Source organism: Aquarana catesbeiana, linkage group LG01, assembly GCF_042186555.1.
Source record: "Aquarana catesbeiana isolate 2022-GZ linkage group LG01, ASM4218655v1, whole genome shotgun sequence".
NCBI classification, from domain to species: domain Eukaryota; kingdom Metazoa; phylum Chordata; class Amphibia; order Anura; family Ranidae; genus Aquarana; species Aquarana catesbeiana.
The window spans coordinates 733,423,481-733,442,875 of NC_133324.1; the positions used below are offsets into that span (position 1 = coordinate 733,423,481).

Sequence of the window (19,395 nt, forward strand, 5' to 3'; positions counted from 1 at the left end):
TGTCAGGTTTTTGTGATATAAAAAAAATGAGACAAAGATAAATCATTTCAGAACTTTTTCCACCTTTTAATGTGACCTATAAACTGTACAACACAATTGAAAAACAAACTGAAATCTTTTAGGGAGGGGGAAAGTAAAAAGAAAAAACTAAAATAATGCGGTTGCATAAGTGTGCACACCCTCTTATAACTGTGTTCAGAATTAATCGCATTCAAACTCATGTAAATAGGAGTCAGTACACATCTGCCATCATTTTAAAAGTGCCTCTGATTAACCCCAAATAAAGTTCAGCTGTTCTAGTAGGTCTTTACTGACAATTTTCTTAGTCGCATCCTACAGCAAAAGCCATGGTCGCAGAGAGCTTCTAAGCATCAGAGGGATCTCATTGTTACAAATTATCAGTCAGGAGAAGGGTACAAAAGAATTTCCAAGGCATTAGATATACCATGGAACACAGTGAAGACAGTGATCATCAAGTGGAGAAAATATGGCACAGCAGTTGATATTAAAGCGGGGGTTCACCCACACCGCCAAAAAAAAAAAAAAATATTAAAAGCCAGCAGCTACAAATACTGCAGCTGCTGACTTTTAATACATGGCCACTTACCTGTCCCAGGGTCCAGCGATGTCGGCAGGCGACGCCGAGAACCCGCTCGGTTCTCGGCAGCTGCCGCCGCCATCCTAGGTGAGGTAATCAGGAAGTGAAGCGTTGCGGCTTCACTTCCGGCTCCCTACTGCGCATGCTCGAGTCGCGATGCGCATGGTAAGTGGTCCCCCGCTCTCTCCTGGGAGCTGTGTGTTTCCCAGGAGACAGCGCGGAGGGTCAGGAAGAGGCATAGACTCCCATGGGAGTCTATGCCGGAAGTGGGTGCAAATACCTGTCTTAGACAGGTATCTGCACCCCCCTCCCCCCCTTAAAGGTGCCAAATGTGACACCGGAGGGGGGGAGGGTTCCGAAAAAACGGAAGTTCCATTTTTGTGTGGAACTCCGCTTTAAGAACTGAACGCCTCTAAAAAATTGATAAAAAGACGAGAAGAAAACTGGTCATTGAGGCTTGCCAAGAGGCCTACAGCAACATTAAAGGAGCTGCAGGAATATCTGGCAAGTACTGGCTGTGTTGGTACATTTGACAACAATCTCCTGTAGTCTTCATATGTCTGGGCTATGGGGTAGAGTGGCAAGACGGATGTTTTTCTTCGTAAGAAAAGGCTTCAAAGCCCGGCTAAATTTTGCAAAAACACATCTGAAGTCTCCCAAAAGTTTGTGGGCAAATGTGTTATGGTCTGATGAAACCAAGGTTGAAGTTTTTGGCCATAATTACAACAGATATGTTTGGCGCAAAAACACTGCACATCACCAAAAGAACACAATACTCGCCGTGAAGCATGGTGGTGGCAGCATCATACTTTGAGACTATTTTTCTTCAGCTGGAACAGGGGCCTTAGTCAAGGTAGAGGGAATTATGAACCATTCCAAACACCAGTCAATATTGGCACAAAACCTTCAGGCTTTTACTAGAAAAAGCTGAACATGAAGGGAAAATTCCCCTTTCAGAATGACAATAACCAAAGCATACATCCAAATCAACAAAAGAATGGCTTCACCATAAGATTAAAGTTTTTGGAATGGCCCAGCCTAACCAGCGCCCAGATCTGAATCCAATTGAAAATCTGTGGGGTGATCTGAAGAGGGCTGTGCACAGGAGATGCCCTCGCAATCTGACAGATTTGGATTGTTTTTGCAAAGAAGAGTAAGCAAATATTGCCAAATCAAGATGTGCCATGATGAGACTCGTACCCAAAAAGACTGAGTGCTGTAATAAAATCAAAAGGTGCTTCAACAAAGTATTTAAGGGTGTGCACACTTATGCAGCCATATTACCGTATTTATCGGCGTATAACACGCGCCGGCGTATAACACGCACCCTAAGTTTAGGAGGGAATTATAAGGAAAAAAATGTTTTAAGGAAAAAAACTTACATTTAAATACCCATCAATGCAGCCTTGCACAGCGTCCATTTGCATGCTTGTCCAGTGTCATTTGCAGCCTTGAAGTCAGCATCCTTGGTGTCATTTGCAGCCTTGAAGTCAGCATCCTTGGTGTCATTTTCAGCCTTGCAGTCAGCAGCCTTGGTGTCATTTGCAGCCTTATCAGTGTCCATGTGATGCCTTGCAGCTTTTACAGTGATGATCTGTAGCTTTCTGTGTCCATTTACAGCCTTGCTCAGGCTGCAGTTAAACTGCAGTGACTTTTCATTGTCACTGCAGTTTAAAAATGGCGGCGCCGAAATACAGAGCCGGTCCTCTGCTCTTCTCAGTGGCTCTCGTTCCCTTTCGGCTCCACTCGTAGTCCCGCCCGGGATGGGCGTGACTGTGAGCGGAGCCATCCGAACCTAGCCGAGTACACTCGGCTAGATTCGGGCGGCACTCGAGTGAAGCTGAAAGTGGCCGAGAAGAGCCGAGGACCGGCTCTGTGTATTTCGGCGTCGGTGGTGCCATTTTCAAATCGCGGTTAGCGATTTTGAAGATCAGTCAGCGGGGTATCGCAGGGGATCGGCGTATAACACGCACCCGCGATTTTCCCCTGATTTTAAGGGGAAAAAAGTGCGTGTTATACGCCGATAAATACGGTATTTATTTTTTATTATTTTTACTTCCCTCCACATAAGGCCCCTTTCACACATTGTTGTCCATTTTCACGGACTCTGTTTGCTCAGCAAGGGTCGCTCCGTTAATCCCCGCTGAGCCAGCGGATGATCCCCCATGGCAGAGTGCAGAGACGGGCCTGTCAGATCTCCGCTCTATGCCATGGGGGATCAGATGAAAACCGATCCCCCTGTCCGTTTTTATTCGATTCTTAAGATGGATGGAAAATAGGGTTTCCATTCGTCTGAAATTAGCGGAGTGGATTGGATGTCGGCGGACATGTCACCGCTGACATCCGTCGCTCCATAGAGCTGTATATAGCGTCCATTCAGGTCCGACTAAAAAACTGAGAGGCAAACCTGAACGGCTTGCATGTGTGAAAGGGGCATAAAAGATTTCAGTTTGTTGTTCAACTGAGTTGTACAGTTTATAGGTCACATTAAAGGTGGAAAAAGTTCTGAAATGATTTATCTTTGTCTATTTTTTTTACATCACAGAAACCTGACATTTTAACAGGGGTTGTAGACTTTTTATATCCACTGTATGTATATTAAGGGTTTACAACCACTTTAACTGCCCAATAGATGTTTACATCCTAATATGAAAACTTTATAAAATGGAAAGAAACACTGTTAGGCCCTCATGTACACTGCTGCTGGTAAACGGACGTTTAGGAGCAGTTGGGAGTTTTTTTCAACTGCTCCTGAACTCTTCTCTGTTATCTTATCAGTACATGTACACAGGGTCGTTTATAGTTGTTTTTAGGCAGTTGTGTTTAGAGGCTTTTTTTTGGAACCTAAAAAAATGCATTCAGAAGCTGTGTTTAGAGGCATTTCAAATGCTAAACGCGGTAACTCGCGTTTAGCTGCGTTTCGTTTACAGGCGTTTTTTCATTTTTGGCTATTTAAAAAAAAAAAATTATTAAAATTTTTTTATTTTCAAACGTTTCTAGATGCAAATGCGGATAAACGCCCGTTTTTTAGACGCCGGTTTCTAGCTGTCAAGTTAAATCGTTCAGGAGAGGTTGAACAATGTCCCATGTACATGAAGCATAAAGCTGCATTGTCTTTGTGTTGGTGTATCTTTTTTTTGTTGTAGGAAAAGTAATGTATATATTTTTATTTACAATATAGGACCAGCCCCATTTGGTTCGAGCTGGGTAAAACACTACTGTATGTATAAGAAGGATTTGAACACATTCACAATGTTCCCATATGAACACAGATCAGGAGGCAAAATAGTAAGTGCACAAAGCAAGTTTCTTTTCTTTATCAGCCTGATTCATGTCCTTTCTATAACTTTCTATAAGCTGAACTCCTGACAGACACATACACAGACGAGAAACATGTAAGGAAGCTGCTGTTTTACCAGCTGAAGAAAACAACTTTTTCTTGTATATCCAGTCCTGAGATTTACACAGCATTGCCACACAGCACAGCCCTGTCTGGCAGGGCAGGAAACCCAATTTTAATCTGCTGCAGTTAAATAACATTTTCAGGTCTGGCTCCCCCACCCACCCACCCACTGTGACTAGAGAGTGAAAGGAGAAGCTGCACGCTGATGAGCTCAACTCTCTGGTACTGGTTTCTCTTTTCCTATAAGTATGTTATCTGTTGGCAAATGAACATTGCAGCACAACTGATTAGCTCCTTGTGCTGCTTCTTTCTTCTCAGTCTGAGCTCTGCTGCAAAGGAGAATGCAAAGTCTAATTGAGTTACTTATACTGCTTGCAGTTAAAATAAATCGCATTTAAAGTGGTTTTAAAGGATAAGCTGACCTTTGGGAATGTGTTAAATATTCCTGTGCCTGCATCTCTCCCCCTCCTGTGACAGTGGCTTGGGGATCTTCCCCCCGCACCTACAATTTGAAAAGAGCAGAGTTCCGTAAGTGAATGCCTACAAGTACAGTTGGCCTTTTGCGGCTGACTGCTTGTAGTTCTCAATGAACTGCGAGGGCACTGGTGAGCATTCTCGTAGACCATTGAGCTTCCTTGACTGAAGTAACCAACCGCCTGCTCGTGTCAGAGTTGCTCGCTGACAGCTACACTGACAGTCTGCAGGCGCATGACACTGCACCCGTGATCACCAACGTTTTACAGGCTCCTAAGAAAGAAAATGGTAAATGCATGTTTTTTTTTTTTTTAACCTGCAATTATTTATTTATTTAAAAGGTGAACTTGTCCTTTAGGCTATTAGCGGCCTTATTGCTTAATACATTGCAAATAATTGCGTGACATAAAACATTGCAACAGGCATTTTATTCTCCAGGGCCTTTGTGTTCAGAAAATGTATACTGTTTGGGGCTAATTTTAGCAAAACAATGCAGATTTTTACCATGTATGTGAGAAATGTCAAATAGCAAGTGGTTAAACTGTAACATGGGCAAGGATTAAAAGCTAGACGCTGAATGCTCAGTAAGTGCTTAAACTCAGGGTTTAATATCACTTTATTGATGCTATACTGTATGTCCAACCAAAACCTTTTCATAGTTTTGGATGTGGTGGGGAATCCTTGCTGTGTTTTTACTGCTATCCCTGGAGAGATTTCCCCTCACTTCCTGTTTTGATGACTTTGCACATACAGGAAATGAGAGGACCTCTCCAACAATAACACAAATAAAATGCTTTTGTTTTATTAGACAAGGGGAAGGCCAGAGCCCCCAAGCTTTTTCGGTCTTTATCCCCGTTTGATCATATCCATTCGACCATCAAATCTGTTATGTGTTTTGACATTCTTTAAATTCCAAAATTTGGGAAAGATAGGAAAATGCTGTCAAATGTTATATTTGATAAGGCGTTGTTATAGGCTAGAATGAAAATATTGTATACGTTTGGTTATAAAGATTTTGAAAAGACATATGAATAGACCGGTAATATGATTTTTATTGTCCTAGGGGGATGGAGAAAGCTTTTTACCGAAGTACTGCACAAAACGGTCTACAGACACTATAGATAGGAGGTTCTGCTTTGATGTGGAAGCTATAGACAAGTAAGAGAAATTACTGATAAATTAATAAACAGCAGCTTATTTTTTATTTTAAATGAAACAGTGAATGTTATATTTCATAATCCTGAGAACTGTATAAAGCAAAAAAACGACTTTTCTCTCAGAGAGGCCCTATTGGCTAAAGTACATAAAAATAAATAATAAAAATGATAAAATATTGCCAATTTTACCTCTCAATGCTCCAGGGCTGTCCTTGACTTTCTCATCGGTCCAGCGCCTGTGGTCCTATATGGGCACAACACTTCTAGCAATGTCCTTTTGGTCTATTTCCTGTAAGCCCAGCCTAGCTTGTGCATCATCCCAGAGGCTGAGCTCACAGTACTCCAAGACTGAGGGGTCGTTAAGTTTAGTTTAAAGGAATGCCCACCTTCCATTATCTCTGGAGGAAGAAGAGGAAGTTGGGAGACTGCAGGAAAGAGATGCGTATAAGGATTTGCTTTTTGTCTTTTGTTAAAAAGCATCTATGAGGGCTTCTGGGGAGATTTAAAATGTTGGGGTTCTGCTTAAATTCTCACTGCCTTATATAACCCCCACTTTGCCTATGCTTATTGAAACCATTCGCCATCTTTCCACCTTACTGAATGTGTGACCACACTGTAGAAGCAGGCTAGTAAGGCAAGGCCATACGCTGTTTTCTCCCAGCGGGGACAGCTGGAGTTTAGGAGCTTTAGGCGTTTTTTTTGCCAAAGCTCCTAAACTCAACTCCATAAAAGCCAACGTACACATAGGCTTTTAGGATAGTTTAGGAGCTACTGCAGTTAGGGGAGGTTCAGTCTCCCCTGAACGCAGAATAATCACGTTCAGGATAGGAACTTTTTGACCGCCGGCCACAATATCACTGTAAAATTGTGGCACGATTTTGGCGTGTTTTTGCGTTTACCCACAGCCAGCGGTCAAAGTAGTTCAAGTGTACATGAAGCATAATTGGCAGTCCAACCTGTGAAGTGCTAATTGAAGGCAGAGCCCTGTGACCCCAAAGAAAGGCACAAAGGCAAGCCGTATTATCTAGGAGTTCTACTGCCACCTTGTGGAGGTAGACGCCATTTACAACTTATGTTACACTATTTGAACAACAGACAACCCCTTGCCCAATGAAAAAGCAAGTGAATCCACAGTTTCCACTTAGGTTTTGGTCTTTAGTTTACCTTAATCTAAAAACAGAAATGTAATATATTGCAGCTTACCAATTCTTAGATATTATGGCTCTATTTTTTTTTTTTTCCCTTTGTTTTCACCTGGTTATACTGCCAGTAATGCACTTTCTGTCCTAGGGTGACAACACAAACTCTGTGTACTGTATCTTTGGAGAATCAATGTTGTCACCTTTCGGCTGCTCACTCCTGATTGATACTACAGTACATCTCCTTATCACCATACTATAGAGGGATGTGTCTAGTAGTTCAGAGGTGAACATTTCAGGGCTAATAACACTGCCTAGGATTTTACTTCTGCAGAGTCTGTGTTGGCAGCTCACTACAGGAAGTACAAACTCACTAGATTTCTCCCAGGATCAATGGGTATTTTGTTTTGCATTTATTAAACATTGTTAGGATTTACACACATTTTACCTTGACTTTACTTCTGTTATTAGGCCGGGACTTCTCACAACTATGCAGGCTTTTTCAGAAGATGACCGACAAAACTGGATTGAAATACTGGGCGGAAAGGAGTCTGTGAGTAGCCAAAATTATTTATTCATTTTAGGAATATGAAGAGTTTCCAATTATCCATTACTCTAAGGCCTCTTGCACAGGGGAGAAAACATCACTTTTTTTTTTTACTGATCTGAGCGCAGGGGCGTTGTCGATGGAAGAATGCACACAGCTGCACAGTAATACAGCGTTAAATATAGAGTCAAAAAATAAAAATAGAACTTTTTACATTTGGGTGCAGTAATTTATGCGCATACGTGTGTATACCTGTTGATGCGCATCTATACATGCGTATATTGCAACAGTGACAATTAGAAGAGGATGTAGATGTTTTCTACACATGTATATGCATGCGCATGTTTATGTAAGATCTTTACATTTTTCTCAGGATCTTTCTGTCATTAAGATCCTAAGCATAAAGTTATTACGTCCGTGTGCAACTTACCTAGACCTCATTAGTAGGATGTCCAGTTTACACATTTGCTCAGCTGATCAACTCGCATTGCATGTTACATAGTTACATAGTTAGTAAGGTTGAATAAAGACACCAGTCCATCCAGTTCAACCTAAGTGAGTGTGGGTGTGTATCTACAATCATCCCTATTTATTTAAGGTACCCATATAGCACTGCCAATTCACGCAGCACTCCACACATACATCGTACACCCACATTGGTCCCTACCCTCAAGGAGCCCACAATCCAAAGTCCCCAACTTGCATTCATATACTAGGGCCAATTTTTGAACAGAAGCCAATTAACCTACCAGCATGACATGGCATCTGTGTATTGTATCCACCTCCCACTAGCTACCGCCATACCTTTCTAATAATCCTGTATGAAAAAACACCTTTTGCTTGCTTGTACAGAACACAGATACTGATCAGGAAATAATAAATAGTAATTGCCAGCCCATCTCATTGTTACTGTAGCTCCAACCTAATTTTGTTGAAATTTGTATAAAAATATGGACATGTTACAGATTTGCCAAAAATATGTTAAAGCAAAGGCCATATAGCTGTAGTGTGCTAGCAATCCGTTGTGGTATGATTAATTAAAAACCATTAGCTTCCGAAGGTCAAACCTATCCAGACAAGTCTGTCGGTGGTGTCTGTGATTAGAGTGTTAGCACTGTGTAGAGGAGAGTGACTCATATAGAAGGGGCTGCTGTTTCTTTCCATTTGCCACATGTACTGTCAAGTTCCTAAGTGGATATTACAAGTCTGTATAAAAAAAATCTGGACTTTCAAAAAGAAAAGCATTTCACTTTATTTTTTTGTATTGCTATAAAGCATTATTGCTTTACATTGGTAAAAAAAAAAAATGTTTTCTTGAATTCTACATGAAAGTCTTTTTTACACAAATATGGGTGTATGTATGTACAGTATCTCACAAAAGTGAGTACACCCCTCACATTTTTGTAAATATTTTATTACATCTTTTCATGTGACAACACTGAAGAAATTACTTTGCTACAATATAAAGTAGTGAGTGTACAGCTTGTATAAAAGTGTAAAGGGATTGACCGATTATTGGGTAGGCCGATTATTGGCGGGCGATAGCGGCATTTTCTGAAAAATCGGTATCGGTCTCAAACTAAACTGATTTTGCTTCAAGGGGTTTTACTGAGGTGATGCATGCAGCTGCCGTTTTTTAGAGCGGACGGTCAGCTTTATTGTAATAACAACCGATGCGACTCAGCAGCCACTCAGCTGTTATTAAAAGCAATGGGAGGGGACGTCCCCTGCCTTCCCCCATTCGCCCTGGCTCTCCTGTTCTACCGATGCTTCGTTCGGGTCTCGGATCTAGTAATCCGGAAGCCATGTCATGACATTTCCAGATTACTGGCATCTTAAAGTCGCCAGTTTTAAAAAATAAAGTATTCAAAAATGCCTATCTTGATGTTTTGAATACTTTGAAGTGCAATCTCTCCATAAAGAGTACCGGTCAGTGCCTATTACTGTCACAAGGGATGTTTACATTCCTTGTGACAGCAATAACAGTGATTAAAAACATAAAATCTAAAATTACAGTGTAAAAAAAAAAAAAAAGTTTTTAAATGTACGAAATATCGGCCAAAAATATCAGCTATCGGCAGGAGAGGTGGCCGAAATATCGGTATCGTATCTGCACCAAAAAATATCGGTCGATCCCTAAAATTTGCTGTCCCATCAAAATAACACAGCCATTAAATCTCTAAAGCACTGGCAACAAAAGTGAGTACACCCCTAAGTGAAAATGTCCAAATTGGGCCCAAAGTGGCAATATTTTGTGTGGCCACCATTATTTTCCAGCACTGCCTTAACCCGCTTGGGCATAGAGTTCAGCAGAGCTTCACAGGTTGCCACTGGAGTCCTCTTCCACTCCTCCATGACGACATCACGGAGCTGGTGGATGTTAGAGACCTTGCGCTCCTCCACCTTCTGTTTTGAGGATGCCCCAAAGATGCTCAATAGGGTTTGGGTTTGGAGACCTGCTTGGCCAGTCCATCACTTTTACCCTCAGCTTCTTTAGCAAGGCAGTGGTTGTCTTGGAGGTATGCTTAGGGTCGTTATGTTGGAATACTGCCCTGCGGCCCAGTCTCCGAAGGGAGGAGATCATGCTCTGCTATAGTATGTCACAGTACATGTTGGCATTCATGGTCCCCCCCAATGTACTGTAGCTCCCCAGTGCTGGCAGCACTCATGCAGCCCCAGACCATGACACTCCCACTACCATGCTTGACTGTAGACAAGACACACTTGTCTTTGTACTCCTCACCTGGTTGCTGCCACACACGCTTGACACCATCTGAACCAAATAAGTTTATCTTGGTCTCATCAGACCACAGGACATGGTTCCAGTAATCCATGTCCTTAGTCTGCTTGTCTTCAGCAAACTGTTTGCTCGCTTTCTTGTGCATCATCTTTAGAAGAGGCTTCCTTCTGGGACAACAGCAATGCAGACCAATTTTATGCAGTGTGCGGCGTATGGTCTGAGCACTGACAGGCTGACCCCCCACCCCTTCAACCTCCTGCAGCAATGCTGGCAGCTCTCATACGTCAGTTTCCCAAAGACAACCTCTGGATATGACGCTGAGCACATGCACTCAACTACTTTGGTCGACCATGGCGAGGTCTGTTCTGAGTGGAACCTGTCCTGTTAAACCACTGTATGGTCTTTGCCACCGTGCTGCAGCTCAGTTTAAGAGTCTTGGCAATCTTCTTATAGCCTAGGCCTTCTTTATGTAGAGCAACAATTCTTTTTTTCCAAATCCTTAGAGAGTGCTTTGCATGAGGTGCCATGTTGAACTTCCAGTGACCAGTAGGAGGCGTGAAAGCGATAACACCAAATTTAACACATCTGCTCCCCATTCATACCTGAGACCTTGTAACACTAACGTGTCACATGACACCAGGAAGGGAAAAATGGCTAATTGGGCCCAACTTTTTGACATTTTCACTTAGGCGTGTACTCACTTTTGTTGCCAGCGGTTTAGGCATTAATGGCTGTGTTGAGCTATTTTGAGGGGACAGCAAATTTACACTGTTATACAAGCTGTACACTCATTACTTTAGATTGTAGCAAAGTGACATTTCTTCAGTGTTGTCACATGAATAGATATAACAAAATATTAACAAAAACGTGAGGGGTGTACTCACTTTTGTGAATACTGTGTGTGTATGTGTGTGTATATATATATATATATATGTGTGTGTGTGTATATATATGTATGTATGTGTGTGTGTGTGTGTGTGTGTGTGTGTGTGTGTGTGTATGTATTTATTTTTGTAGAACTGACCCAATCCAAGTCTGGCCTACACGTTGCACTGTTATACTGCCTTCTTTTTTGCAAACAACATCAAATGACACTATTAGCCATTTTACTTTTTGCCAAAGATGCATGTTTATTATGCAGTGAGGCTGTTTCACTTCACCATGATTGCGTGTTTATAAAACTAAATGGCCAATGAACAATGTATTCTTTCAGTGTAACATTTAATGATATTGCTCAGTTTAATAATAAGGAATGTTGCCTTTTTTAGTATAAATATGTAATTAATACTCTGCATCAGGTCTTTACTTGGGGGAAAAAATTATATCCATGTGTTTTGTTGCACATCATTTCATTAAGTAATGTTAAAGTCACATAAAAGGGAGGGATACTTGCCATCCTAAAGCTTCCTCGCCCGGCGTCTCCTCCTTGTGCTGGGTTTCGGCCATTCTCATTGGCTGGTGCGGGATGATGCCATTCCTGCATATGCACAGGAGCTAGTTATCCTAACGCACAGGATTGGCCTGGCCACTCTAAGCCGAGCTGCACATGTGCAGCTCAGTTTACAGTCTGGAGATCGCTGTGAGCAGGTAGGTGTGATTTATTGCAGAAGAAACATGATATAAAATACCTGCCTGCTCATAGTGTATGATAGTGGAACTTTAGTTCCGCTTAATAATGATTGAAAAGTGATCTGAGGGCTGTAAGATGATGGCATTGTTTAAAAAGTTTTAGAAACAAAGGGCCAAATCACACTTATTTATGGGACTGGACTGTAGCCGGCAGAGTAAAAAAAAGCGATCATGTGACCTGCCTGTCTCATCTCTCCTCTCCCCCCCTGCGTCTTGCTGATGTCAGTGGGGAAATCTCAGCCCCTCCCGCTGCTTCTGTCAGATGGGCAGAGAGTAGACACGCCCAGTTACATGAGTGCCGCTGGCCACTGTGAAATACGGTAAAAGAGGAATTTTTTAAATAAAACAGACAGGGACACTGTGTTAGGAGACAAAATGGATTATGTAAATATGTGAAAGTGCATTAACCACTTTAATGTACTGAATCTGTATTTACATGCAGTGATTTTAAACCGGTCTTATTTCTTATTATTCTGGTGGCAGATTCCCTTTAAAACCATGCCAATTAATTAATCGGAACATACAGAATGAAAATTCTGTGACTGGCACCTAAGTATTTCAGTGTTTTTAGAAGAGGCGAGAAATCCAACGCTGAAGCATTGGTTGATGGACATCCTAGTTGAGAAGACTTATCAGACGGTTGTTATCAGAGATTATAGACTGTAAAATAATCAATAACAAGCAATGTAATATGAAGGATGTATAGTCCACTGGGACCTGTGTGCTGACACTGTAATTATTGAGCACAGTCCCTATTCGATGCCTATCAGTCAAGTGTGGCAGATTTAGACAAAATATGCCTTGCAGCTTCTCTGACTCATTTCAAAACTGCAGCCAAAACTATGCTTCTGTTTGCCCCTCAAGTAGCAATGTGACATTGTGATAAATGTGTGCACCCAGTGAAAACTTAAGTTTCTGCAACTTCACATCTCAGAGGTTGGCTTGGCCCAGCAGTATGTAAAGTTCCATTATGTGTAGGGATGCAGATTTCTGCCACAGTGCAAATGTAGTGTTGTTTTTTTTTTTTTTCAGTGTTCATGGTTTTCTCAGGCTTTGGTCTTTTTTTGTCTTTCATCAATTTTTTTTTTCTACGAACGGCTGCATAACATTCCTATATTTTAATATCCATAAAGCAGTATAATTTGAGCATGCACGAAATTGCAGATCCTAATTCACTTGCACTGACTATACAGATATTGGGCTATGTAGTGTTACCCTAGAGAGCAGCAGTAAAGCACTTAAGTTGGTGGAAGTGCGTATTCCTTATATAAAAGAACAAAAAAAAAAAAAAAAAAGATTAGAGATACACTTATTTTAGCAGTCTGAGAAATCTATGCAACCAAGAGCCAGTCATTTCTTAAGCTGGCCATTTATGGATCGAAATTCTGTTGGTTCATCAGGGATGGGACAAATTTCAATCCATCTATTGCTGTTCCCATTCTAGAATCGACTCCTCCCCAATGGGACTGCTGCCAAATTTGTGTTCAGTCAATGCATGCAACCAATTGACTGCAGCGCTGATCAGTGTATTCTGCAGTGGATAAGCCCCTCTGTCATAGTGCAATAGAGCAGCGGGATGGATCTCCCCATCCACCTCCAGTGTGTGAATGGGGCAATCACGCTGGGTGATAACAAAAGAACAAAAAAAACGGAGGTCCGGTTCACACCCGATGCATGTACAGTAGATTATATGTGTTTCATTGGTCTAGTTCACACAGAACTGTATTGGAACATGGCAAAACACAGCAAAAATGCACAGGAGCACATCTAAACTCATCAAATGCTTTACAGCGCAAAACCCATCTTAAATGCGTCCAGACTGCGTTTTCTGTGGTGCAAACTGGCCCTGAATGATTTATGGCCAGCTCTACTCTGCAAAGAAGTAGGAATTCAGGTGTATGACAGGCAAAAAAAAATAAAAAACCTGTTTTGGTACGTCTCTCCAATACATGCACATTTCCCAATGCTTTATCCCTTTAATATACTTTAAGAGCAGAAATGTGCCTGTTGATCTGCCCAAAATCCAGTTCTTTTTCTCATAGGCAACAAACACCTAGAAGAGGCTCTGACACTACAGAAGACTAAATATAAAGTTTTTTTTTTTGGCTGAAGCTTTAATTTTCTGCCCTGAACCACAACCTTTGTTCCCCTTTGGGTGGACTTTCCTTTTAAGGTTTGAAATGGGTTAGGGTTAGTTTTAGATGAGCTTTTGCTTTGTATTTATTTTTCCATACAAGTCATTCTGGTTAAGTGGTAAATAGATGGCAACACATCTCATGACAAACTCTCTTGGTTTGATAATGTACATTATTTATAAGAGCCATCTGTAATTGAAAGCGATACAATTTATATATATATATATATATATATATATATGTCAATCATATCATGTGTTTGATAAACATTATTGTTTCTATTTTAACATGGCAGTATTGTGTAGTAATCTTTATAAAATGATGCAATAGTTGTAAACCAATTTTATGTTCTCATTCTAGCGGCTTCTCAGCCTCAGCAGATCTACGACGAGATCAGAGGGGGGCAAGTACATCTTATTCTTAATATTTAAATTTGATATTGTTTTGCCTTATGGTTCTGTTTCATATGCCTGAGATTTAAAGCGGCATTAATGACGGTAGTTTTTATGAATAATGATCACAGCTATCCATATGTGAGGTCATTTTTCTGGTACAGTATGAGCAATTTTCATGTAGCTGTACTGCAGTCTGGCATTGTGTGTCATGGAAATGATCATGTCAGTCCAGTTTGTGATACTGAAGTTGGGCTGATTAGAAAAATTTGCCTTGTCCTGACAAAGGATAGGTAAGCCGCAACCTGGTATATTGCCTTATGTGACTTTCTGTGAACTTGCATATTCTATGAATATAGGATCTTCTAAGAAGAAATGTAAAATGATAGAATTCCCTAAATCCAAGCAAAATATCAGGATAAGCGGCATTACCAGTAATACTTTTTGGCCAGTCCTGACCTTAAAGTGGAACTACACTGCATTTGCATACCACAAGCCAAAAATGCTGTTTAGTGCATTTTTAATACTCAAAGCAAATTCACCCATCCAACTACATTGGATATAAAAAGTCTACACACCCCTGTTAAAATCTCAGGTTTCTGTGATGTAAAAAAAATGAGACAAAGATAAATAATTTCAGAACTTTTCCCACCTTTTAATGTGATCTATAAACTGTACATCTCAGTTGAATAACAAACTGAAATCTTTTAGGTGGATTGAAGTCAAAATAAAACTAAAATAATGCGGTTTGCATAACCCTTAAATGAATACTTTGTTGAAGCACCTTTTGATTGTATTACAGAACTCAGTCTTTTTGGGTATGAGTCTATCAGCATGGCACATCTTGACTTGGCAATATTTAATGCCCTCTCTTCTTGGCAAAAACACTCCAAATCTGTCAGATTGCGAGGACATCTCCTTTGCACAGCCCTCTTCAGATCACCCCACAGATTTTCATTCAGATTCAGGTCTGAGCTCTGGCTGGACCATTACAAAACTTCTGGTGAAGCTATTCCTTTGTTGTTTTGGATGTATGCTTTGGGTCGTTGTGCTGAAAGATGAAGTTCCTCTTCATTTTCAGCTTTCTAGCAGAAGCCTGAAGGTTTTGTGCCAATATTGACTGGTAACTGGAACTGTTCATAATTCCCTCTACTTTTTGACTAAAGCACACATGATTGGACTTTCCGACGGGAAATGTTGGATGTCAGGCTGTTGGGGAAAAATCCGACCGTGTGTACGCTCCATCGGACAATTGTCGTCGGACTTTCCGCCAACAAATGTTGGCTAGCATGTCTTCAAATTTTCTGCCAACAAATGTGTGTTGTCAGATTTTCCAATCGTGTGTACACAAGTCCATCGGACAAAAGTCCAAAGTACAAACACACATGCTCGGAAGCAGAAGTGGTCAATCTTGTAAACTAGCGTTTGTAATGGAAAATTAACATTCGTGACGTGGCAAATTATGAAATCTCTAAATGCAGCACACAATTCTGTCCTCTTTTTAATGGGATGATAATGAAGCTGCTTTGCTGGTGATACTGATGGAGTTATTGCAAACAAATTTTCAAAGGCTTTTTTTTTTTTAGTGATATCAAGAATAATATGTTTTTTTTTTTTTTTTTTTTTTTGTGCAGGTTACCACAACACTATTATCCTGTAGTTTTTAAGATCAAAGATACAACTATGTTGGTGTCCCTTGTTAATTTTACATCGTATTTTTTAAAATGTAACTGCCTACTCCCAAAATGTCATTCGGAGTAAAACACATAGCCAAGTATTATTCTCCACATTTTTATTTTTTTTATTTTTTTTTTGTGCATTAAAAAAGAAACCAAATAAAATTAGACGTGCTACAGTCAGGTCTATAAATATTGGGACATCAACACAATTCTAATCTTTTTGGCTCTATACGCCACCACATGGGATTTGAAATGAAACAAACAAGATGTGCTTTAACTGCAGACTTTCAGCTTTAATTTGAGGGTATTTACATCCAAATCAGGTGAACGGTGTAGGAATTACAACAGTTTGTATATATGCCTCCCACTTTTTAAGGGACCAAAAGTAATGGGACAGATTAACAATCATCCATCAAACTTTCACTTTTTAATACTTGGTTGCAAATCCTATGCAGTCAATTACATCCTGATTTCTGGAACGCATAGTCATCACCAGACACTGGGTTTCATCTCTGGTGACGCTCTGCCAGGCCTCTACTGCAACTGTCTTCAGTTCCTGCTTGTCCATCTGCACTGTGAAGCGCCGTCCAATGAGTTCTGAAGCATTTTGCTCAATATGAGCAGATAATATTGCCCGAAACTCTTCAGAATTCATCCTGCTGCTTTTGTCAGCAGTCACATCATCAATAAATACAAGAGAACCAGTTCCATGGGCAGCCATACATGCCCACGCCATGACACTACCCCCACCATGCTTCACTAATGAGGTGGTATGCTTTGAATCATGAGCAGTTCCTTTCCTTCTCCATACTCTTCTCTTCCCATCACTCTGGTACAAGTTGATCTTGGTCTCATCTGTCCATAGGATGTTGTTCCAGAACTGTGAAGGCTTTTTTAGATGTTTTGCAAACTCTAATCTGGCCTTCCTGTTTTTGAGGCTCACCAATGGTTTACAAAAGCTGTGAGACGTGTCAAGGTGTTGTCCAGCATATTGTACTGGGCTTTTTTGCGGCATTGTCACAGTAAAGGCTTCTTTGTGGCAACTCGTCCATGCAGCTCATTTTTGTTCAAGTTTCTATGTATTTTACGCCTTGAAACAACCTGACCGTCTCTTTCCAGAGCAGCCTGTATTTCTCCTGAGGTTACCTGTGGGGTTTATTGTTTATTTTTTGTATCCTGAGAAATTCTTCTGACAGTTGTGGCTGTAATCTTTCTTGGTCTACCTGGCCTTGGCTTGGTGTCAAGAGATCCCTGAATTTTTCCACTTCAGTGATCAGTACTGACTGGCATATTTAATATTTTTATATTTTTATATCCTTTTCAATCTTTGTAAAGTTCCATTAACTTGTTACGCAGGTCTTTTGTCATTTCTTTTCTGCTCCCCGTGGCTCAGTATCTAGCCTGCTCAGTGCATCCATGTAGGACCTAACAAACTCATTGACTATTCATACACAGACACTAATTGCAATTTAAAAAGCCACAGATGTGGGAAATTGACCTTTTAATTCCCATTTTAACCTGTGCGTATGTCACCATGTGTGTCTGTACCAGGGCCAAACATTCTAGGGTATGTAAACTTTTGATCAGGGCCATTTGGGGGAGTTTGGTTATGATTTAACAAGGAGCCCATCCACTAAGATATAAAAAAATTGCTTCATATGATCACTATCCTTAGTATTTTGCCATAATCGTCGTATTTTTAATATCCATGCCAAAATTTCATGATTTCTGCCAGGGTATGTAAACTTTTGAGCACAACTTGTATTCAGATCCTTCTTTGCCTGATGGTACAGCCAACATACTGCATATTTACAGTTGGTTAATCTAATAACATGCACCTTATAACTTTCATTGAAATTCAGAAGATGACATATACGGAATTCCTTGTTGGTCACTGTGGAATGTACTACTTTTTGTCTACTGATAGACTGAATAGTACCAACGTTTTCTGACTCCACAAATATGTGAACCCAGTATACGAAGTATACCTGAAATTTCTTTTCCACTCTTAGTTATTGAGAGATAGTATAGACCCCAGAGAGCTACTGGAGAGCTGGCAACTCCCATGTAATACTATATGAAGTTGTTAGTTTGCATGCAGTATGGATGAATTCCGTTTTACCATCTCTACTAGGTGACAAAAAGCAGGGCATTGACTGACTTCTGAGAGTTCATAATCCTGGGGAAATCTGTCAATGGCTCCCTCTTGTTCTTGGCTCTATTGATTGTCCACCAAAGATCTGTCCTTTGAATGAGCTGTTAACTGATAATCCTAATCTACGTGCAACCGAGATGATCAAATACTCTTGATTATAGGGTAACCTAAAGAGAACCTGCCATTAAACCCAAGGCATAATGATAAGCTAATCAATAAATGAAATAATCATTAACTGCTACTGCTGTGGCAACATACCTCACCCCTTCCATGTGAGCAGAGGTTCAATTTGTTGCCAAAAGCTTGTAAGGCCTGATTCACGCCTATGCATTTTTAGTGCTTTTTGCATTTTGAAGATTTGCACGATAGTCCATTTAACATGATTTCCTATGGAACACGTTCTGTAGTTCGAATCTGCAAAGTGCAAAAAGCACTAAAAATGCATAGGTGTGAATCAGGCCTAACAGTGCAGCCTCCTACCGCAGAACTGCATCAGCAGCACCTCTGAGACCTAGTTAAAACCGAACCTGTATATCAACTTTACAAAGTTGGATGTTATTGCAGGGTTGCTGTTTGGATAAAGCTTGTATCCAGGGCCACCACAATGTTCATAACACAGTGCACTCTATAGTAGTAAAAGTAATCTGATTAGTCATCATTCTTTTATGCAGATCAGTTTACATTTGCAGGTCAGCAAAGGATGTCCTCATTGTCTGCTGTCAGCCCTGTTCACAATAGTGCGACTTGGGTCACACACAATCGAATGACAAGGGAAATCGCATTGTTTTCAATGGTGCCTGTTCACCTCAATGTGCTTCAGGATGATGCAGTTTTGGAAAAGGTTCCTGCACTACTTTGGTGGGATTCAGTGTCATTTCAGCCCCATAAACTTCTTTTATTAACTCGCAGAAGTCGCATTAACATTAGATAAGCCATTCCTATGCGACTTTGATGAGATCAGTGTTTTTTTTTTTTTTTTTTTTAAACCCTTGCCTCTCCTCCTAGGTCATCCTTGCTGCCTAAAACTCTCCATTCCATTCACACCTGAGCGTAGCAGATATGCATGTTCCTGCTTTTTTTTTTTTTTTTTTTTTTTTTTTTTTAAGGGCACTTGACTGGGTAGCCATACATGCGACAAACACCCCAAAGTGGCTAAAGAACTTTTTGGTTACGGAGAATCGCATGTTTTGGCACGTTTGTAGCACGGCAAAACATACATCTGCTAACTGTGATTGGGTGCCATTAACAGTTAGTCTGGATTCACATCTCTTTGTTTCTGAACACAAAACGTTTGTGCTTTGCTGCAGGTTTCAGAAACATTTTGCATAAAAAAAGAAAATTCCAATA

At 40.6% G+C, this 19,395-nt stretch overlaps 1 protein-coding gene across 1 annotated transcript in view; it reads left to right on the plus strand.

Annotated features, from left to right (window-relative positions):
• ARHGAP10 (Rho GTPase activating protein 10) overlaps nucleotides 1–19,395 on the plus strand; it is a 448,736-nt gene that overhangs the window by 204,749 nt on the left and 224,592 nt on the right. The window contains exons 9-12 of the mRNA XM_073604823.1: nucleotides 3,780–3,886; nucleotides 5,539–5,633; nucleotides 7,243–7,324; nucleotides 14,183–14,225. Of these exons, the coding sequence (XP_073460924.1) occupies nucleotides 3,780–3,886; nucleotides 5,539–5,633; nucleotides 7,243–7,324; nucleotides 14,183–14,225 (327 nt within the window). The remainder of the gene's footprint in view (nucleotides 1–3,779; nucleotides 3,887–5,538; nucleotides 5,634–7,242; nucleotides 7,325–14,182; nucleotides 14,226–19,395) is intronic.